The sequence below is a fragment of the Phragmites australis genome, chromosome 10, assembly GCF_958298935.1.
Source record: "Phragmites australis chromosome 10, lpPhrAust1.1, whole genome shotgun sequence".
NCBI classification, from domain to species: domain Eukaryota; kingdom Viridiplantae; phylum Streptophyta; class Magnoliopsida; order Poales; family Poaceae; genus Phragmites; species Phragmites australis.
In genome coordinates, this window is record NC_084930.1 from 28,005,976 (window position 1) to 28,030,159 (window position 24,184).

Here is a 24,184-nt window from a genome sequence, read left to right on the forward strand (position 1 = left end):
CGTGTGAAAAATACACTGGCAAGGATCAAGTTCAAGTTGCAAACGGCTCAGGTATGCCCATTGCTCACTCTATCATTCTAACTCCACATAAAATTCTCTATCTTAATGATGTTCTTCATGTACCTAATGCCACAATGAATCTTGTCTCGATTAAAAAATTTGCCACTAACAACAATATTGTCTTTTAATTCAATCCCAATTTCTATCTTGAGAAATCAAGTTGAAATGTGTCTTTATTTATTTGTGATGAGTGATTGACAAATTTGTTGATGTGGTTTTATGATTGTGGGATTGCATGAGCATGTCCATGTATTGTAATTATTATCATGACTAACTAAAATTGTAGAGAAAAATAGAGTTGACGTTTTTATCTCTGAGTCCATGAAAAATGTACTCGCTGGATGATTCGACACTGGAAAACTTGTACACGTTGGATGGTCCGATGTTCAGGAAGATTTCACGCTGGAGGGTTTTGACTCGGAAGAGAAAATCCATTACAATGCCGGATGGTCTGGTGATGATGAGCAATGAATGCCAGACTAATTTTTTTAGAGAGGTTGCAAATGACTTGTTTGGTGAGAATGTACACGCCAGATTGTTCGGTGGATGGATCTGTGAACGCCGGAGCATTTCTTGCAGAGAGGATGCAGAACATGTCTGGGGTGATTGCTACACACCGGATGGTTCGATGATGAAAGATGTGAACACTGAAGCAATTCTTCCTGAAAGGATGAAACTGGTCAGTCTATGTTGTACAGGTGATGGATGCAACTTGGCGATCGATAACGGGATGATCGAGGTCAAGTGGAGTGCTTGGTGCTAGAAAATCGAGGAGGCTGGGCGAAATCAAGGGTGGTCCTAGCTGTACACGTGGAGATCAAGCGAAGTGTGAGATGGCTGATGAAGATGGCGTGTTGATAAAGTCAAGTAAAGGGGATGCCAGTGCAAATGATAAGGCGACTCGAGGGACCGGAATCGGGAGAGACTTGCCGATGATCAAGATCGCAAGATGGAGACATGTGTCGATATCAGGATGCTTGCTTAAGGTGTAAGCAAGTGGCAGTGAGTCACGCTTTGAGAAGCATACAAAGCGGTTTCGCAGTTTGACCTCAAAACTATGGAATGATGGAGTGCACGTGGCATCATAATGAAACGTGCGTCGAGGTGAAGCTATGTCATGAAGGCGCCACGGCCGTGCGATGGACGGAACAAATTATGGATCAAAATACCCCGATGATAGGTAGGAGTACATTGGAAGAGAGAGATATTTTGATAACAAGAAAATTTAAGGCCAAAGAACCTCTCTAGGCCTATAAATAGAGGGAGAGGGCTAGTGGGGTTCCTGGAGCCAGTCATTTTGAAAGTTGTAAGCTAGGGTTTTAGAAGGGTGAGAGTAGTGCTTAGCCTATGTGATAGGTGAGAGTTTTTGTGAGCGAAAATACTTTATAATCTGTTAAAAATAGGGTTGTCCTTTGGAAAAAATGAAGTTTATATTTGTCCTCATGCTTGAGTTCATCTCCTTCTAGTTTACTTCTATTAGCTCTCTTGCTTTGTTTGCGAGTTTTTCGTTTATTATTGTGATTTTTGTTTTGCTTGAAAGCTGAAATTTTTCCCTCACCTAGAAGTTGTTCTTCTTATTGCTAGAGGCATAAAATTTATTTTTAGAATGGTTTTAAATCTCTCTTACCTCTAGATCTATCAACTTGAAGAATTTCTTCATCAAGTGACTTGATTCTTAGTTTTAAATGGTTCTTCCTCAAGTTACAATGTTTTTGTGGCTATGATTCTTAGAATAGTGTTTATATGCATCCATAAGAGCCATACTTTCTTTTGAGTTTTTCATTTGATTTGTTTTCCCTAGAATTTTGGCTTCTGCTCTTTTTTTTAGGTGCATTGGGTAAAAGAATAGGAAAAGACCATACATTTTGAGAGAAATTGGTTGATACGCCTATTCAACCCCCCCCCCTTCTAGTTGTAATTCTCGGTCCTACGTATCTTGTCAAGGATCTGGCCAAGGGGACAATCCTTCTTCAAGGCAGATGTGAAAGTGGACCCTATTCCTGGTCTGCTCAAGCCGCTACATATTCTAGAGCTACTCTGTTAGGAGTTCAAACAGCCATTGAACAATGGTACTGCAGGCTCGGACATCCTTCCTATCCAGTAGTTCAAAAAACTCTGCAGCTCAACAACCTACTTGTTTCCACTTCCCATAATAAAAGTTTAGTTTGTAATGACTGTCAACTTGGCAAAATCCATCAACTACCTTTCCCTTTGTCTAATAATGTATCATCTTTACGACTAGAACTTGTACACTCTAGTGTTTGGGGCCCAACACATACCTCTGTTAATGGGTTCAAGTACTATGTGAGTTTTTTATATGAATATAGTAGGTTTACTTTGCTCTATTTGTTGAAAAGAAAAGCTGATGTAGCAAGAATATTCATTTAATTTTAGAAACATGTTGAGCGCATTCTTGGTAAGAGAATTATGCCCATGCGGTTTGATTGGGATGGGGAATATAAAAAATCACATGCCCTTCTTAAGGACAATGGTATGTCTCATCGAGTATCATGTCCACATACACATCAACAAAATGGTTTGATTGAAAGGAAACATCGTCATATAGTTGAAGTTGTTCTCTCCCTTCTGACTCAAGCTACCTGCTATCTTATCAACAGGCTACCTAGTCATATTGTTTCTCCAATAGAAATGAAGTTAACAACAAGCCTAACTATACCCTTCTTAAAACCTTTGGCTATGCCTGCTATCTTTAACCTTAGACCCTATAACAGATACAAACTTTAATTCAGAACAAAACAATGCGTGTTTATAGGATATATTAGCCTGCACAAGGGGCACAAGTGCTCGGATACCAAAATTAGCATAGTGTACATTTCCAGGGATGCGATCTTCGATGAAACCTTGTTTCCTTTCTCCACAAAAATCCTTCTGCTGGCTCTATTAGAACTGAAGCACAAATTCTTTTACCCATATACAATCATGCTAGAAGGGACCTTGTGGCTACTGAGCATGAGCCTTATAGAGTAACCTTGATTTTCAGTCAGATATAAATACTGTGCTGGTAATACAAATGTCGACAATAGTAAGACAATGTAGCTACAGGGTCACCTGAGTCAGCCTTACCTGCTGACTCTATTGTTTCAGCAGTGACAACTGAAGTTACTTCAACACCTGCTGAAAATGTTTCTACTGAATCTGCTCAAATCAGTCATATTGAACCACAACATGCCATGTGTACCAGACTTAGGGACAACATTGTCATTCCCAAGAGGTATACAGATGATATAGTGGGGTATGTATCTATTGCTAAAACTAAGGAAGCTATTAGTTATAAAGCCGAGCTGCAAGATGATAGTTGGAGGCAAGCTGTGGATGTTGAGTTTTAGGCACTACTCAAGAATAGTACCTGGGAACTCATAGCACCACAACAGGGAATGAATATAGTTGACTGCAAATGGGTGTATAAAGTCAAACGAAAGTCTGATGGATCTGTTGATCGATTCAAAGCAAGAATAGTAGCCAAATAATTCGAACAAAGATTTGGTATTGTTTATGAAGACACTTTCAATCCTATAATCAAACCATCAACAATTATACTGATATTATCCATTGCAGTGACAAGGGGGTGGAGCTTGAGATAGCTAATGTGCATAATGCTTTCTTTCATGGCATTCTTGAGGAGGAAATGTTCATGAGGCAACCACTTGGGTATGAGGACTCACATTATCTAAATCACATTTGCAAACTAAAGAAGGTCTTGTATGGACTAAAACAAGCACCAACGGGATGATATTCTTGGCTCAGTACCAAATTACAAGAGCTGGGGTTCAGGCTTTCATAGGCAGACACACCACTGTTCATTTTCATAAAAGAATCAATGACTATTTGTTTTTGTGTATGTTGATGATATTATAGTCACAAGATTATCAGATCAGGCTATCACCAAGCTTCTTCATCAGCTGTAGCAAGCTTTTGCAGGCAAGGACATGGGGAGACTATATTACTTCATGGGAATTGAGGTGAAGCACACCAATACTTGTATCACATTGACACAAACCAAGTATGCCTCTGATCTTGTTAGAAATTTAATATGCAACATTGCAAACCAGTAGCTAGTCCCATGGCAACATCAAAAAAATTGAGTAGGACTATTGGTGATCCCTTGCTAGTTGAAGATGCACTCAAGTATCGTAGTGTTGTGGGAGCTCTTTAGTATCTCACATTAACAAGACATGACATTGTGTTTGCAGTGAACCGAGTTTATCAGTTTCTTCATTCACCAACTTTAGCACATTGGGGGTGCAGTGAAATGAATACTAAGGTACAGCAAAAATACATCTTCAGTTGGTCTGAACATTACCAGATCCTCTTCTGAACACATCAGTGCATTTTTTGATTCGGATTGGGCAGGATGCTTGGTGACAAACGATCTACCAGTGGATTTGCAGTGAATTTTGGGACCAACCTGGTATCATGGAGCTCTAGAAAGCAACATATTGTATCCCAATCAAGTACTGAGGTAGAATATAAAGGTTTAGCCAATGCTACGACTGAAATTGTCTAGCTTTAGTCACTTCTTGGTGAACTTGGGATTTTTCAGAGCTGAGCTTCTGTTCCGTGGTGTGACAACCTCGGAGATACTTATCTTTAAGCTAATCCAGTGACAAACACATCGAGGTTGTCCATTTTGTTAGAGAAAGAGTTGCAAGGAAAGCTCTTGAGATTAGGTTTCTTCCCAATCAAGATCAAGTCGCTGATGTCTTCACCAAACTAGTCATGCCTTGTTAGCTACAGATATTGAATAACAGTCTCAACCTTGTTGGCATCGATTGAGATTGAGGTGGCGTGTTAAAACAGTTATCTGACTTAGTCCTGTAACTAATTTACCTAGTCTTCCTCCATGTATCGCTGCCACTAGATGGCGCTCGTTGTAACATGTTGTGACACCATCTACTCACTCTCCCGACGCTATTGTTGAACATACTGTTGAGCATCTGATAGTATAAATGCAAAGTAGAGCCCGGCTACTATTGTGTGCAGGAATCATTCTCTTCTCCATATTTTCTTTCAGAGTGTACAAAACCCCACCGACCAACCACCACTTGTCTTATTTATTCTCACCCGACATGATCTATATATGACAAATAATCTTGCACAAGGAAGGTTCCGAGGTTAACTCTCATCTTCTATATGTACATCGAAGTACCCAAGACAACTGACAACCCCTGCCCATCAAGTTAAGCATCCATAAGGCAGCTTAGTGCACTGGCTGGCTGGAGATGGGAGCGTACAAGCCACTGGATCCCCACATCCTGAAACCATCGAGCACCAATCGTGGATATTTCCTGTCCAAACCCATCTGCACATGGCTCGCCTGCGGCTTCCTCTGCCTGGCCGCCCTCCACCTCCTCTGCTGCTCTCCCGCCGGCACTCGACAGGCGGTGTTCTCTCCTCTGCGCCAGTACATCAACAACACTTACTCCTTCGTCTCATCAGTGTACGTGATAAATCTTAGAACCTTCATGGTCACTTGAGTATTATCTTCATTGTTTAGTTTGCCTGCACACAGTTATGGAGGTCTTATGCGTTGGTTGTATATGATGCGCGGTTTGTTCGTTGCAGGCCGGAACAAGGGAAGAGCTGCAACTATTCGGAGGGGAGGTGGGTGTGGGCGCCGGGCCACGCGCGGCGGTACAACGGCACCGAGTGCAACGTGAAGAAGAGCCACGACTGCATCCGCAACGGACGGACCGACACGCGCTACCTCGACTGGCGGTGGCAGCCGGCGGGGTGCCCCCTGCCGGCGTTCGACGCCAATGCGTTTCTCTCGGCTGTGCGCGGCAAGCATGTGGCCTTCATCGGCGACTCGATGGCGCGGAACCAGGCCCAGTCCCTCGCCTGCCTCCTCACCGCCGCGTTCCCGTACCGCCTCGTGTACCGGGATCCCGGCCGGAACAAGTACAACTTCTGGCGCTTGGCGTTCCCGACGCACGACGTGACGGTCTCCTATTACTGGAACCCGTTCCTCGTCAGGGCCACAGGCAAGGCGGAGGACGACAGCATCCGCTACAACTATGTGCACCTCGACGAGCCCGGTGACCGGTGGGGGGCTGACGCCGACACGATTGACGTGGCAGTGCTCTCCGCCAGTCACTGGTTGCTGAACGGGGGCGTCTACTACAACGGCAGCGAGGTGATCGGCGCCCATAATGCCGGGGAGCTCAACCACACTGGCGTCGGCTATGCGTGGCCGCTCCGGATGGCGTACCGGACGGCGGTGCAGCGGCTGAGCTCCGGCCGGCCCCGGACCGTGGTGCTAGCCACCTTCTCGCCGTCTCACTTTGAAGGCAGCACGGCGTTCAACGCCACGGCGTGCACGAAGAAGGAGCCGTACAAGGAGGGGGAGAGGGATCTGGGATGGATCGATAAGGAGATGAGGGACATCGTCTACGACGAGGCGAAGGCCGCGAAGGCGAGGAGTGGTGACGGCAGCGCGGTGAGCATCGAGGTGCTGGACGTGACGACTCTGGCGGCGATGCGGCCGGACGGGCATCCTAGCGTGTACATGATCCGCGACCCGTTCGCAAACGGCGCCCAGGAGAAGATGATGTCCGACTGCCTCCACTTCTGCCTGCCCGGGCCGGTCGACACCTTCAACGAGATATTGCTGCAGCTCCTGAGGAAGAGGCGGTGAGATTAGAGACCGCAGTTCCTTGGCGTGGCATGCATGCATGCTGCACAACTCGTAGACCGTCGGTTCTTGTGGCACGCTAGCTTTGCCTTGTGGGTCGTGGTCGTGGATGCATACGTCCACGGTCCACCTGCACCGCCCAGATTAGATCGTGCGGATACAAGTTATCGTTGATTTTTTTTTCTTTTTCATATGCTTGTGTTATGTATATTTGTACTTGGAAAGAAGCTCTCGAAGCGATTACGCTAAATTTTGCCGTTAGGAGATGGTTTATGACCGTATCATCTTTGCACGTATCTTGGAGCAACTTGCTCGAGATTTACTACAATGAGTTGACCGTCAGTTAATGATAAAAAGACTGACAAGTTGAGATTCTTGGAACTAGCTGCAAAGGTCGTCGATAGATCTCAGCTGTTTTGAATACATATTCTGTTCGCGTAGATCTCCAAGCATCACATCGTTGAGCTAGCATTTAATTTGGTCAGCGATTTGGGTAAAATAAGCACTTTTATACTCTGATCTTTGCAGATTGCCGTACTGGTCTGGGATGGACTTTCAATGTAGAGTTGCCCATGTTACTTTTATAAAGTTAATTGCTTTGCAGAGTGCCATTGCAACTAATATGGTATCAAAGACGAAATTTTCTGTGCAAACGTACAAACGGCATCTTTCGGCCATTCGATCTGCATCTAACTGCGTAGAATGATCCCACCATTGATATTTTCTCAAAAAGCCCCTGCGCGTTTTCAATTTGTCGTGAGTGGTCCCTTGTCTTGCCGGCCATAGCCATCACCGAAGTTTCCCCTTCAAGGGTAAAATTTCTTGCGGGCGTCGATCTCCCAAGGCGACGCAACGTGATGGCGAGGGCGGAGCATCGGTGACATCCTCGAATGCAGCAATCCACGGTGACATCCTTGAATGCGACGTCCTCCACGGAGATGGTGTAGGACCAAGAACGACGACTACAGAGATAAATAGGCGTCTTATAAATTTCTTGCAAAATAATAGTCTACTCTTATTCACCCAATGTCCCTCGTAAACACATAAACGAAAGCATAAACTTTAGAGATATAAAAAGAGAAAGAAAGTTTCAAAGTAATATGACTCTACAGCTGGAATATGAACCATAGGCTCTGTTCAAGACCATTCTATATGTTTTTATACACAAAAACTTGAAACTTGAATAAATAACAAAACGAAAAGACAGCCACCGAAAGAGCAACTCTCCAAGTTGATGGTCTAGAGGTAAGAAGATTCAAGACGCTCTCAAATACATAAGTATATGAACGTTTATGCCTCTAGCAATAAAAAGAACAACTTTCTAAGGTTGAAAAACTACAGCTCAAAAGCAAAAATGAAAATCAACAAGAAAATCATAACCGAAAAAAAAAATTTGCAAGGGAACCAATAGAGAGAGCTAGAATAAGCGGAATTCAAGCATATGCAAAAATATAAACTTCATTATTCAAAGAGATCAGCCATAATTTAGGCGGATTACAAGAATTTTTCTCTAAAAAACTCTCACCTATTATATAAGCTAATCACTCATCTTTCCCTCCTCTAAACCCTAGTATTGAGCTCTCAAATGGGTGACACAAGGGGCTCAAGTAGCTAGTTCAAACTCTCCCATAGCCCTACCCTTTTATTTATAGGCCTAGAAAATTTGACCCCTAAGTTTCCTAACTTTTTGCCCAAAATACTCCTCTCTTATAATATACTCCTACCTATCACCGAGAGTATTTTGGCCTATTTTCTTCTCTATACATCGGACGGCCACGACGCCTTCATGACTTAGTTTCGCATCGACGCAAGCTTCACAATGGTACTACGTACTTCTCAAGTCTTCTCACGATTTTGAGATCAAACCGCGAAACCCCAGCACACTTCTCAAAGCGTAACTAGTCATCATTTGTTTCCACCTAAAGCGAGCACTCCGATGATGACGCGTGTCCTCCGTCTTGTAATCTTGACCGCTGATAAGTCTCTCCCGCTCCCGATCGCTCGGGCCGCCTGGTCACTTGCACTGGCATCCCCTTCGCTTGACTTCGTCAACACGCCATCTTCATCCTCTGTTTTATGCTTTGCTTGACCTACACGTGTACAGTTAGAATCACCTTTGACTCCGTCCGACATTCTTGATCATCCGGCACCAAACCTCCTGCTTGGCCCCGATTATCCCACCGTCGACTACCAAGTTATATCCATCACCTGCACACCATGAGACAAACAAACAAGTTTCTCCAACTTCAAACCAAGTTAGTTCAAAACCAAAAGCACAAATCCTCAGTTTAAAATGCATTGTACTGAAAATATGAACACCAGATGATCCGAAGTGTTTTGCCTCTGAACACCGGACCATCCGGTGAGTGTGGCACTATCTGTTCCAGAAATTTTTTTGTTCTCTGCAAAAAAAAGGTCTGGTGAAAACTTCCGGTGATCTCATATCCATCACCGGATAATCTGCCGTGTGTAAATCCACTAAACCAACCTTTTGTAACCTCTTTGCAACAAAAGGTCCAGCGATATCCTCTGGTGCTCACACTGAAATGCCGGACTATCTGTTGTTTGCTTCTATTTCTGCTTCGACACTGAAAATGCTCTGGTGCTCACTTCACCATACCACCGGACTATCTAGTGTGGTCAAGAACCCACACACCAGATGTTCCAGTCAGGTATTTTTTCTGAACTCTGAAACAGTCTGCTCCAATTTAAATTTTAGTTAGCTATAAACAAAATCACGTACAAACAAACTCATGCTAACTAAAATAATCTCAAATCTAATGTTACCAATAACACATCATACACAAACCAATGCACATTTCAACTTGATATCTCAGACAACCTTCGGATCCTCCACCCCGGTTTGTCCTCCTCCTATCTCTAATCTCTCTGTTGCTTTGTCTATACTCTGATCAAAATCCAAACACGAATGTGTTGATTCAACGTGCATGGTTCCTGCTCGTGGCTTCATGGATGGTGCAGCACCCAGCTTTGTAAGCAAAGGCAAAGTTGAGGGCGGAGTGCGACCGATGGCTGCTCCCTTCAAGTACCAAAATTATAAGCACTTGTCTCCTATGAGAGATGATGCACCGTTCAGCTACAACTACAAGGAGTCCAGCGAGCCGCACGATGATGCGAGATGATGCACCATTCAACTAAGACTACAAGGAGCCCAGTGAGCACCGCGCGACGACGCGAGGTGATGACGGGGACACGAGGATGATGGTGTTTTTCCATGAGGAGGTGGTGTGGGTGGGCGAGCGCCTGCCGTTCCACTTCCTTGTGGCAGTGCTTGCGGCGCTCGGGTTCTTGTCGCACCACGTCACGGACTGCATCCCATTCTCAACGCAGGCATTGCCAGGTGTCCATGCGCTGTTCGGCATCTCCCCGGACACGGTCCAGGCCATAGGCATGAAGGAGACACTGTGCATGTGCGAGTTGCCGCTTGCTCGCTAGGGAGGCCAACTTCTACGCCACGTTGCTCGAGGCCCTGGTCGAGCGTCCATGGCGACGCTCGAGTCCCACGACGTTAGTGCGGTGACCTCCACGCTACCCCGCGCCAGCACACTGCTACAGCTGTACACCATCCGCTCCGTGTGGCCTGTCAATGGTGAGAGCTTCGTGGCGTCCACGATGAGGCCCTCGTCGTCCAGCCCGTCTTCGTGGAGGCCGTCACTATGGATCACCGCATTCAAGGACGTCGTCGGTGCTCTGCCCTCGCCGTTGCATCGCGTTGAGTTATATTGACTCCTGCGGGCGGCAAGACAAGGGACTACCTAGTGACAAATTGAAAAGGCGCAAGGGGTTTTGTGAGAAAATGCCAAAGTGGGATGGTGCGATCACTCTATGTCTTACGGGTTAGACGGACGTAAGACGTTTGCACGTTTGTACCTAAAACACGTTTGCAATAAAAATTTGGCCCGTATCAAAAGGGTCCCTAGATTGAATCATGCCAGACGTAATTTATAAAAGATTGCAACATATTTCTATTCAATACAGCAGTTTAGTTTTTTGGGATGAACTTGTCAATTCATTCGCGCAACTCAACAAGACATCAAAGTGGGCGCCCATCTAGTTCTATTAATAGCTACCACTAATGTTCTACTGCATGCTGACCCTGGATGAGATCATTTAATCTCTCTTGCCTGTAGAGATGGAAACGAATTAGATATGGCAATAGTTCACTTTCCATATTATTATCTATATTTTAATATGAATATAAATACAAATCTGAATATTTTCGAATGTGTATGAATACGAATCGGATAGTTTGAATCCGAATCCGTATTCGAATATCTACTCGATCGGGTTGTAAGTAAATATCCTACACATTTAACGTTAAGAGTTTTTATTTTGATACGCAAAAAATTCATTTACATTTGGAATTATTGGAATTACCAAAATTTTAGAAATTTCATTTGAAATTCAAGTCGAAAATTTAAATTTTTGGTCAAATTTTACTAAAATTTGTTCCAATTTGATTGGGCTGGAATATATAAAAAAAAATTCACCTCTGAAATTTCTAAAATATTAGCAAAATTTGGTTTCATGGTTGGCGGATGCGGATATTATCCATTTTCACATCCGAATTTAAAGTAATTTGGATATCCACATTTGAATCGGATTCTCGAACACGAATTCGAATACATCCATTTTAGTATCCGATTTAGAAACCGATACGGATACGAATATCTATATTCGTGTTTTGACGAATATCTGCTATCCATTTTCCATCCCTATTGGCATGCCCTAATCCTAATAGGATCTTTCCCTGATCAATCTATTTCTTTTTCCTTTTCTCTTATTAGTTGTTTATCTTTAGCTGGCCATGCCTTCCCAAGCAATCAAGTTGTCATGCTTCTGATGTCCTCGTTTTTTTAGCTTCATGTCTGCTGGCCATTGAATCTCTACAGGTGTCCTCCATCGTTCCACAATAACATATTTGTTTTCGCAGACTCCAAATTGTTTGGTGCCTCCATATATACTTCTTGTAAATTGCATATGATGAGCTGACAACTCACTACCACAGAACAGGAAACTCCTGACGGAAATACCCAAAAATCAAAACGCATAGAGGTTCCTGTCGGACACCGTCAGGAATTTTCCATTTTCTGGTAGTACTCATTGTAAATCTCATATTTTGTTTTTCCCGGTACAGTTTTCCACACTAATTTCGTGTCTTAATGACCTTGATTTACTTTGTTTTTTATTATTCCTTTCTAACGTACTTGATTTTATCATTATCTTTAATGGTCTTTCCATAAAAGTTGTATACTCTATCATCCTAACTTGGGAGATGAGTATTGCTATTTACGTTTAGGGGTGAGCAGAGGGAAGCAGCTAGGTAAAAGGGAAGGAGGCACAGTGGATTAGACCATGTTTAACGGATTCTCTTGGTGATCTAGAATCTCTTTATGAATGAATTTTTGTTCTCTCCAACGCTTCAACGGTTTCTATTCATAGTTCTCTTCACAGAGAGATTCTTAAAATCATTCTCTCAAGACGGGATTCTCTCTCCTTTTTCTTTACAAATCTCTTCAAAGCAAAATTGTTATAAATGAGAGAAAATAGAAAAAATTGGAACGAAAAAGAGAATCGGGAAAGTAACAAAATGAAGTGAAAATGGTTCTTGGAGAATGGTTTGTCGACCAAAAAAAGGAGGGCTGGGAGTGATTAATCTAAGGACTCATAATCAAGCTCTACTCATTAAAAACCTGCATAAGTAAGTTCTTCAACAAGATTGATTTTCCCTGGGTGCATCTTCTATGGAGTAACTACTTTCCTTCTGGAATTTTCAACCCCAATGCTAAAAAAGGCTCTTTCTGGTGAAGAGATATCATGAAACTTGTAGATATTTACAAAGGGATCTCTAGGCCTCTAGTGGGTAATGGCAGCACCATCTCGCTCTGGGATGATATTTGGGCTGATTTTGTCCCTAAACTCCAATTTCCATAACTTTTTTCCTTTGCTATGGATATTAGACTATCTCTTCTAAAGGCTGTTGAAGCTGACAACTTATATGAAGCCTTCCACCTTCCTCTTTCAGTACAGGCTTTTGAGCAATTTCAGAGTCTTGAAACGTATCTCAGCCAGTTCACTGTTTCTGAAGATAATGATATTTGGACATACAGTTGGGGCTCTGGAATCTTCTCTGCCAGTAAAGTTTACAAAATCATGATTGGCCACAAGCAGATTCATCCCATTTTCAATTGGATTTGGCAAAGTCGTTGTTAGATGAAGCACAAAGTGTTCTTCTGGCTTCTTCTGAAGGACAGATTAAATACACGAGATCTCCTAAGAAGGAAAAATATGGACTTGCAATCCTATACTTGTGATCTTTGTATCCTTCAGTTGGATGAAACCAGGAATCATTTATTCTTACACTGCAATTTCTCGAGGATATGCTGGCTAAAACTAAACCTTAGTGTTAATGTCCATCATAGACCGATTCAAATATTGAGATCTTTCAAAAATAATCTTAATGTCCCTCTTGCCATGGAGATTATTATTTTGATGTGCTGGAGTATTTGAAAGGTTAGGAATAATTGGGTCTTCAATGAAGTTCCTCCAACAACAGAGGAGGTTTGGAGGCTTTTCAAGAAAGAATTCAAGCTGGTCATCCATCGTGCTAAGACTAGTCGTGTTGACACAATGTTTCAGTGGCGTGCTTCTTTAGAATAACTTGTATAGGTCTTTTTTGCTTTTTTGTTTTTGGTTTATAGATGTTCCTTGTATCTACTTTCTTTCTCTTTTTTAATATATAATCAGTAGGGGACGATCCTACTGTTACATAAAAAAAAAGTGAAAATGGTTAAGGATAGTCTTAAGGTCGTTGGCGCGGAGGAAGAGGGGAAGCAAGACTTGAGGAATAATTGATGAAGGTGAGAAAGCTGTGTGTGTTGTCTCTTCTTAGCCTCCACATATACATAGGAATAACAATTACTTACGAGATTATCTCTACTATAGCTCGTCGCTTAAGTTGTCATTACATGAAACATTGCCCGCAAGTTCTTTAGGCTGACTCTTAAGGTTTATTCTTGGCTCCACTAACATATAAAACAAGGACGGAAGGAACCTAGGAGGAGGTGAGGGGTTGAGTCTTTTGAATCCCACCTTTTTTCTTCTTCTTTTTGAGAGTATTTTTGAACCTCAGTTAAGCATCGATGATGATCTCTCTAACAAATGCAAACCGAGATAAAGATGCAAGTAGGTACCTAATAAGCACTCAACTATCCACCATAGCAAATCTAGCCTAACTAATTTGGAACAAATCAAACGTGAGTCCGGAACAATTTCTCCATGAAGCTGGGATATTTTTTCTCGTTGCTTGGAACAATTTCAGTATTTCACCTGGATCATCTTTTCTGTGATGGGGGATCTGCGGAGGATGCCAGCGAGCGAGGAGGCGTCTGGGGATGCAGCGGGAGCCACGGCGGCGGTGCTCCACGGGTGTGCAACAGCCAGCTAGAAGCTACCTATAGCAGCCCCCTGAGCCCTGGCCAATTCGCCATCTCAAGTTGCAAATGCAGTCTCCAATCCCTAGGCCTAATCTACTCCCTTCTAATTGATTAGTAGTAAATAGTATTTATCAATTATTTTTCTCAATATATAATCTAAATTCTTTTAAAGATAATGAATGGTCAAATCTGTCGGAGCGGGACCAATAGGTATTCCACGTAAAATTAGGGGTCTCGTATCTTTGATCTAGCTTTTCTTTTTTTCTGTTGTGTTTTATGTAGTAGCAATACTACAGGCTCACTCCACAAGGCCTAGACTGTTGACTTTCTCGAACGTTGAGTAGAAGTGCACCCCACGTCTCACTGACAACATGAATAAAAATCTTGTTCTTGTTGTCGACACTTGACTTTCCAGCCAGCTAATGATCTGCCGTTCAATCTATCATACACTTGAATAACTACTGTGTAGGACCGAAGAAGACAATTAAAGGAAGGTGGATAGGAATGTCATCAAATTTTTAATAGCTTATTCTAATATTTCACCTAACGTATTTCAAATAAAAATACGAAAGCTAAAAACAGAGAGAAATAAATCACACCAAACATCTTTAAAAAAACCATTGCTGTAATGAATAGATCTGAACCCTGATCCAAGTGTCATAGCTCTCGAGAACTTGCAAATAGAAGGAGAAATACTTAGATAAAAAAACTAGACACCGGATGAACAAACTCTATAAGTTAATGGATTTAGGTAGGGGATGTTTCAACATTAACTTATATATGATTATTATCCCTTTAGCAATAAGAAAAACAACTTTAATACAGTGAAAATTTTAGTTGTCCACAAAAATCGAAAAACTTACAAACAAGCAAGGAAGGCAAGAAAGATAAACTAGAAGGAGATAAACATAAGCATTAGAGGAAACACAATCTTTATTTCTTGTAGTGGAACACCTGTTTTTGATGGATTACAAAGTATTTTTGCATATAAAACTCTCGCATAACACATAGGCTAAGTTCTCATCTCTCTTTTAAAATCCTATAACTTTATAACAAAAGCTCTTAAATGACCGGCTCAAGGAGGCTCTCAACCCCCTCTCCTATATTTAGAGGTCTTTAAGAGGTTCCTTACCCCTGAGTTTCCTAGATTCCTTTCTTGCCGCCAAGTTTTCTAGATATTTCGCTCTCTAAGCAGCTTAGCTTCCTTGCTGGCCAAAGAATCTTCCCGATGATAACACGTGTACTCCGTCTTATGATCTTGACCGTCAACAAGTCTCTTTCGCTCCCGATCCCTCAGGCCGTCTTGTCAATTGCACTGGTATCCTTTTCGCTTGACTTTGTCAATACGTCGTCTTCATCCACCTTCTCTTGCTTTGCTTGCTCTCCACGTGTACAGCTAGGATCATCCTTAACTCTGCCAGGTCTCCTTGATCGTCCGATATTAAGCACACCGCTTAGCCCCGATCATTCCACCGTCGACTGTCAAGTTGTATCCATCACCTACACATCATAAGATAAGCATATACGTTTCTCCAATTCTATCTCTAATTAGTCAAAATCAAAATTCTCTGTCGAAAAACTCATCATAGAAAAATCATGAACACCGGATATTCCGATATGTAAAGTCTCTGATCACTGGACCATTTGGTGTGTACACATCTTCCCTCCACCGAAAACCTTCTGGAAAAATGCCCGGTGATGTATCCAGTGTTCACACCATTTGAGCATCTGACTATCCGGTGTGTACAACTCTTATCTCCATCAGAACCAAAGGAGATCTCCTGGATAATACTCCGATGAAGCATCCGGTGTTCACACCTGCTCATCATTAGACCATCCGGTGTGTACAACCACCAGACAAGCATTTCAATATCTCCTAAAAAATAGTCCGGTGTGTACTTCTCTTTAACACCGGACCATCCGATGAGTTCTTCGATTTTCAATTTTGAGTTGAATGCTCCGGTGTGAAATCTTCTGAACATCAGACCATCTGATATGTACAATTTCTCAAGCGCCAGATCATCTGATGTGCACATTTTTTCTGGCTCGGAAGGAGAAAACTCCAACTCCCATTTCTCTCCTACTTCGGTTAGTTATAATCAAAATCATGCATAATTAAACTCATACAAATCAAACTCAACTCAATTTAGACTTTATCAATAATTTATCACATATAAATCAAGTTACATATCCATTCAATTTCCCACGTTGCCGAGAAGCTTACAGCATAATCACGTGCCCATTACTCACAGAGATCTTGCACGTATTACAGTACACTTTGATGTACATATAACCTACCTCTACTCTCGAGAAGGTTACAGCATCTTCAGACATGGGAGCAACCACACAAGATGTAGCAGATCATGGCCATTGTTCCTACCCCAGAAAGCTTCTCGCCGCTTCTCTGTGTGCCCTCTTCATCCTGTCTATCATCTACTTTATCTTCTATTCCTCTACATCTTCTCTCATCTCCTACGCCGATATTTTTGCCCAATTCCAAATACGTCAAACAACCAGCAAGAACACTCCTGTCCCACCTCCTCAAGGTAATCTTTAATCTTCTTTCTCAATATGTATGTACATGTCTAACTACAGGTTGATCATTTCACAAACTAACCTGCAATTGCATTCTTGGTCTTGGGCAGCATGGCTGCAATGCGACTACGGCGACGGGAAGTGGGTGTGGGACGACAGCGTCACCGGCCCGCGGTACGACAGCGAGCACTGCGACATGAAGGGCACGGAGAAGTGCGTCATCAACGGCAAGCCGGACAAGGGATACCTGAACTGGCGGTGGCAGCCGGCGGGGTGCAACCTCCCGGCGCTTGACCCAGCGGAGTTCCTCCGGCTGGTGCGGGGCAAGCGCCTGGCCTTCGTCGGCGACTCCACGGTGCGGAACCAGGCCGAGTCCCTCGTCTGCTTCCTTTCCACGGTGGCGCGGCCGGAGACGGTGCACCGGTACGAGGAGCGCCTCGGGCGCAAGTTCTGGCGGTGGGTCTTCCCGGCGCCGCACAGCGTCAACATCTCAACGTACTGGTCGCCGTTCCTCGTGCGCTCGGAGGGCCATTCGGAGGACTACTCCATGAAGCAGGAAACGGTGATCCTGGACGCGCTCACCGACCCTTGGACGGCGGACATCGACGCCATGGACATCATGGTGATCTCGGCGGGGCACTGGTTCCCGCACCCGGCCATGTACTACGAGGACGGCGAGGTCGTCAACAAGACCAACATCAGCTACCTCGGCGTGTTCCGCAAGGTGATGCGGAGGACGCTCGAGTACGTCAACGCCAAGTCCACCGGCGACAAGCTCGTGGTGGTGGCCACCATGGCGCCATCGCACTTCGACCCCAAGTACAGCTGGAACCACCGCGACGCGTGCTCGCGCACGAAGCCGTACGAGGACGCGGAGGCGGAGGTGGAGACCGCGGACGCCGAGCTGAGGAAGGCCGTTCTCATGGAGGTGGCGACGGCGGCAGCGAGGAGACGGCGATGGGGGTTGCGGTTCGAGGTGCTCGACGTGACGAGGATGGGGACCATGCGGCCCGACGGGCACCCGGGCCCCTACCTCTTCCCGCACTCGTACGACGGGCGCCCAGTGCCGGAGACCGTGGCCAACGACTGCCTGCACTGGTGCGCGCCGGGGCCAGTCGACACGTTCAACGACCTGCTGATGCAGATGATAGTTGCCGGCGGCTGAATGGATATCGGCCGCCGCGGCGTTCGTGCTTGGAGATACATGGCAACCGTGCGGCAGCCGCATTTGCGTGCGTGCGTGCGTGATCGAAGTGCATATACTTTATGTGTCGAAGTCTCGAACTATTAAGCTCAGTTTGGAACGTTAGAGTATTTCTGTATTCACGTGATAAAGAAAATACGTACTTCACAAACAACCCATCTGGGTAAATTATAACTCATGTATTTAAGCCATTTGCGTCATACGTGAACCGCCATTCAAATGGAGAGAGGTAGTAACATCAGAAAACTAAGAATACAGAGTGATTCGTGCATTTGGTTGATCGATGTCGATGCAAATCTAGCTACGAAGTTGAAGTGGCTTGCAAATAACTTCCGAGGGAAATTAAAGAGAAAATTACTTCTTAGGAATCCGAAGTTAGTTTGCTCGATTTCGGTGTGACATTTACCCTTCACATTGGGGTTTGAAAAGTCGTAGATTGACTTGGACGGGGAACTGTGAAGTGTAATTGTTCCCCACTACCAGTCTACCACTGTCCACTAGCCTTGCTTGAAGTTAGGCTTCGGCAAAGCTCTTTCCGAAGCAGTAGAAATATTCTGACAGTAGATGCTGAACTCCATGCCATTGTTACCAATTTATTAATGGAAGAACTCTACAAGGAAAACTACAAAATACTACTGGTGGAAGGAAGAGAGAGAAAACATGTTCTACTACCTCCTAAAATACACAAATAGATATCATTCTAAAATACATGCAGTTAAATTTTAAAAAATTTGACAACTAATATACACAAAACTATTAGGATTTGATACATGAAAATAATAGTAATAGATTTGTCATGAAAAATACTTTGATATCATCTAATTTTTATCAATTTTTACTAAAAGGTAGTTGTCAAAAATAATAGTCAAACATACTTATTGGAGACCGTATCGATGTCCTAAACGAAAGTAAAAGAGAATGAAGGTATTACTTTATTTTGTTCTTTCTTACGTTTTCAGGAACTCTAAGTAGGGATAAAAACTGAGAACGGTGAGAAAAAACTCAAATTGTTTTTATTTTCATTTTTTTCTCAAAAATGGAATTGAAAATAGGAAAACTGAAAATAGGTATGAACTCGAGTTGCCTGAATATCAAAAACGAACCTATCTAAAAGGAAACATGTTAGTATTGATCAGAACTGATAATTTGAACCAAGGTTATTAACCTATAGAACCATGACTTCAAGCATCAGTACGATATATAATTAATTTACATCAATAAAATTAATTCATACCATACACAGATAGATCGCGTAATGACAAAAAGTCTCAATTAAAAAACAAACATTATATCGTAACTTGAGTATTTTCAACACGTAGTCAAAAAAAAGACTAAGATTAAGGTGACATAAGTGCATGACGATATCAGCAGGTTGGCAATTGACTAAGACTGAGCCTCTGCGGTATAGATGAAGTTTAGGATAGAGATGAATCTGGGTTGGCCGGCTGGGTTCAGTCAATAAGCTACATTGTGATTTGGGAAACCGAGTTATAAAGCATCGGGTCAAACTTACGTCTCAAAAACTAAAAAACTCGATAGAATTAATAAAAATTGCGAAAATCTGATTCGAGCTTGTCCTGACATCATTTGGTGTTATTCTCGTTTCACATAATACTAATTTAAAAGGCACCAATTCCTTTCATTTCTTCATCCACTAGCATACACAATTTTATTCGACCCGACTCTTTTCTTTTTGAGATGTTTAATTCGACTCTACTGATCAACTGTATCTTTGCGAAATCACCACAAGTGCCAGTGTAGCTTACACAAATGGATGGGCTGGAGTCCTTCGATCACTGCCCAGCCCACTACAGTCATCCTAGTGGAAGAAGAAGAATTCATTCTGCTCCAGCCCTCGTGATTCGTGAAAAAGACGATACTTTGGCAGTGGTTTACAATACCGCCTTGGATGAAGCACAGCTCAACATGAAGAATGGAGTCGTTGGTCGTGAAGCACGTTGCTCTCGATTTCTCGTTTGTGCCTTCGATGCTCTTTGTGTTGGCTACATGAGGAACAGTGAAAGAGAACGCAGTGAAAGCGCACATGATTTTAGTACGCACCGCCTTGGATAAACGAGCTTACTGAAGATGGTATCGTTTAGAATATCGATACGGTTTTTAATAAATACGTTTATCAACAACTATTTTTTAAATAAAAATTGATAAAAATTCAATAATAATAAAGTACTTTTATGATAAATTCACTACTAATATTTTTATGTATCAAATTCTAATAATTTTGTGTATATTAGTGATTAAAATTTCTAAAATTTAATTGTACATATTTTAAGACGATATCTATTTGAGAACAGAGGTAGTAGTTCAATATGGCATATCATATTTGTTGCTTACAAAATGGCTGGCATTACAACCTGATTATTTTCACCGATATATTTACTATCAAGAAAAAGTACAAAGCAGACCTTTTTGGAGCCAAAATAACATTATAAACGATCACCATTGCATTACAGGCTTGGCCCGGATCTCCCCTCCCCTCTCATGTCTTCCACAAAATATTGGGATTGTCTACGTATCATGTACATGTTTTCTTGCCTAAAAATAATTTGTTTTTGTGACCGTTGGATAGACATCAAGAACCTGAATTTATCAACCTCTTTCTATTTATATATTATTGTCTTCAACCTCCATATTCTATTACTGTTTGCATAATTGCTTCCGTGCTCCCCTACCCCACCCCATGTGCACCACAACCCACCACCTTGACACCCCACCTCCACCACCCGTCTCCGTGCATGTGGCTTCAGCAGCCCCATCGCTACGCCACCTCTTACGCCCACCATCGGACCACTGCCACCCCAGCCTCCCGGTAAGCTAGGAGCATAATGAACCCAAAACCCTAACCCGGTGAAGCCCACCGTCCTAACCCTAAGTGAGCTCGCTAGGAGCATAATGAACCCAAAATCCTAACCCGGTGAAGCCCACCGTCCTAACCCTAAGTGAGCTCGCTGGAGAAGAAGATGGTGTTGCCTTGAGTATGAATCATCAAGTACATCAAATAGTGTATAATTCAATTTACTTTGTCGTAACAACCCCTAAATATTGTTGTAGTTTGTATGGAGATGACAAATCTTACTTATATTAGTTAAATGCCCGTACGTTGTAATAGGAGAATTTTTTTAAGAGATAATATAGTTAGTTGGGTAAACTTGATTCACAAAGGCATTGGATGCGGCATGCGCCAATGAAAATAAATATTTCTCTATACCAACAATAAATATAACACTCCTTCCACTCAAATTGATCACAAGCTTGCTCTATACCAATAATAAATATACCACTCCTTCCACTCAATTGATCACAAGAAAGGACAGAATCATGAACGCTTTACAATGGGAAGAGAAGAAATTCACATGACAAACAAGCATTACCATAGTTTCATAAAATAAATTCAGATACACCCCATCCAAACAGGTATCAATTATTTGTTGATACAACATCTCCCGTACAACGAAGTTTCTTGAAACATTAAATCATCTTTTACAGAATTATCGACACAATATCGCTCTTCAATCCAGCAAAGACTACTGCAATCATGGACATAGACATGCAGAATTATGTACCTGTAGGCACAAAGTCACGGTTGCAGTCTTCCTTTTCTTTATCGCTCTTCAATTCAGCAACCACATGTGTCAGAAATCAACTAATCAAGACATCAGTGCCGCTTATGTGGTGATACTTCATGTTTCCTATATAGAGACTTTTGCCATTTCGAATTTTCTTCACTTCATCCATTACTGATTCAAGTCTAACAAAAGTATCATCATCACACTTCATTATATATCTAGCATATAGAACATGGTCCTGAGAGGAGAAGCTCATCATAGTGAGGAAGTGTCATACAACGGCTTCATAGTAGCAAATTTTGAAAATGGAAAGCTCCATACCCCATACTCGCATATGGCATTCACCTTCAGAACAACCAAATCATAGCTATCCATGAATGGCACAACAGTAATGTCCCAAAAAAACACTCAGCCTCCTTTTTCAGCTCCACACTAACTTCCTTTCTTCTATTAGATCTGCAAGTGTTCCAATAGTTTTCTTCAGGAGCTCATGCCTCTTGATTTACGGTTATCTACCGTGATGAAGTTTCGATTCTCCTCTCCTTTCATGATATACAAAGTTGCACGTATTTGCCAAAATAGAACACTAAAAGTAGCACCAACACTGATAAAACACCAAAAAATTCAGATTAATAAAACTTTTTAAGGGTGATGATCAATGATGAACGGTACTGGGCCTTCTTGAATGAAGCTACTCCGAATGACCTCGTGAGCGTCATAATGTCTAAGGAAATATGTCAATTTAGAATCTGAATCTCGGGTTCTATGGCTTAAGATCTCTCCGCTTCATGCATTACACCTGTCTCTATTTTTTGTTGCGCATGTCACATATCACATTAGAAAATGTTAGACGATCAAAGTTAATTCATGGAGAGGAATATACGAATTCATGGGTTTGTTTTCAAAAAGTGGAGGCATGAAAGTGTGTATGTGCGTGTGCTCCTTGTCCACCACAATGTGAAGTTACCAATTGTCTCGATAGATAGAAAACAGGTGTGAGCAGAAGAGCTGAACAGAGAAAGTAGATGGCACAGACTTTTTATTGCTCCGTAGCCATGGCTGCTGAAGACCAGCATCTCGGCGTGGTGCCTCTCCGCCACCTCAACACAGCGTCGCTCACCTGGAGCAGACTTCAGTTATGCATATAACAAAATGAAATCAGACAATTGTGAAGGAAGTGCGTATTAATTATCTATTCATCGTCTAAAAAAAGGAAGAAGCATCTTCTCCATACAGGATGGCATTTTAACTCATAATTCCGTAGTAGTTTTACCTGGTAATTCCTGGCTAGTAGCAACACTGGATCTGAGACCCAATTAGTAGCTTGCACGGGAACAATACGTTTCAGCTCGAATAAATCTAATGGTCGTGCAAAACAGTAGCATTTGCACATGACAGTACACGGCTGCAGCACCCACCTGGCCATTGCAGATGGGTTAGCTAAGGTTGTACGTGCTGTTAGCGCAGGACCGGCCCGATGTAGAAGTCGAGGTCGGCCATGACGCCGGCGGCGTGCTGTGCCAGACATTTCTCATTGGTAGCGTGTGACGCCCGTTTTTCGCTGGCCCAGTCCACCTTCCACGGGCAGCTTAGGCTGCTCCTCCTCCCTCTCTCTCTCTGATAGCCCGAGCCCACCTGTCAGCCCTCTTCTCCCACCTCTCGCGGCGCTGCGTGCAACCGTGCCGTTTGAAATCGCCGGCGCGCCCATGTCTCCACCTGTGTCCACGAATCCCGCAACTGCCCGCGTGCTCGTCTATAAATGCCGCCCAGGCCTGCTGCTCTCCCGTTCTCTTCCCACCCCACCGCCCCATCGCGTCGAGCGCCATTATTGCCGCCTCATCGAGCTTCGGCGAGCGTCGGCCGTCGCAACCGACCTCTTCCCGTCGCATTTGAGGCCGCCATCAGCTTCGCCGGAGCACGAGGAGCCCCCTCCGCCGCTTCTCGACGCCGTTCCACCGCTGCACGACCCATCTTGTCAAGCTCCGGTAAACTTTGCCACCACCTCGCCATCAATAGCTTTCCCTGTTGCACCGCGAGGTCCGCTAACCAGTTCTTCGGCACCGCTGGACCCAGGGGCGAAGCTAGAGCAAAACGGAGGGGGGGGGGGGGAGTGCAAGATTTTAGCACAACTACATCGATATGTATCATTTCAAGCAAAAATTGTCGGATGCTAGAACAACAGAAATACCAACATCATTAACCCTGTGCATAGGAGTCTAACAAAGTAACGATTATCAGATGCTAGAACAACAGAAATACCAATATCATTGAGAACTTTTAGTGTTGTACCTTCATAATCAAGCTGCTGGTATTGGCCTGGTGGTCGGCGAGGTTAGAGCTGCAGTGGTGGCGCTTGCTGGAGGTGCTGCTGTTGCCTGGGCTGTTGAATATAGTCTGGAGCTTGGTACCTATATAAAAATGAATTAATATTTCAAACCTGAATCATGCAGAAGGACATCTCTTTATCTTACAAATGTAACTTATGTCTGACAACAATAATCCTAAACAATTAACAGAGACACACATGTGACTCACCCAGGAGTGTTCTTGTCCAGCTCTTTGGGAGACAAAGTAATTGAAATCATCGAAACATGCCTAGTCATCTCCAATCTGAAAATGGGTGAGCAACAAAATAAGTTAGAATTTCCAATGCAACCGAATAGCATATACGAAAAGAAAATGGTAGAATGAG

General features: G+C 43.1%; 2 protein-coding genes across 2 annotated transcripts; both read left to right on the forward strand.

Moving 5' to 3' along the window:
• Window positions 1-5,233: 5,233 nt before the first annotated feature.
• LOC133883389 (xyloglucan O-acetyltransferase 1-like) lies at window positions 5,234-6,937 on the forward strand. Its single transcript, XM_062322704.1, has 2 exons — window positions 5,234-5,518; window positions 5,644-6,937. The coding sequence occupies exons 1-2, from the start codon at window positions 5,301-5,303 to the stop codon at window positions 6,713-6,715; spliced, it is 1,290 nt and encodes a 429-aa protein (XP_062178688.1). The 5' UTR covers window positions 5,234-5,300; the 3' UTR covers window positions 6,716-6,937.
• Window positions 6,938-16,464: 9,527 nt separating this feature from the next.
• Window positions 16,465-18,093, forward strand: LOC133883363 (xyloglucan O-acetyltransferase 1-like). The gene is made up of 2 exons (XM_062322675.1): window positions 16,465-16,715; window positions 16,815-18,093. The coding sequence occupies exons 1-2, from the start codon at window positions 16,502-16,504 to the stop codon at window positions 17,867-17,869; spliced, it is 1,269 nt and encodes a 422-aa protein (XP_062178659.1). The 5' UTR covers window positions 16,465-16,501; the 3' UTR covers window positions 17,870-18,093.
• Window positions 18,094-24,184: the final 6,091 nt, after the last annotated feature.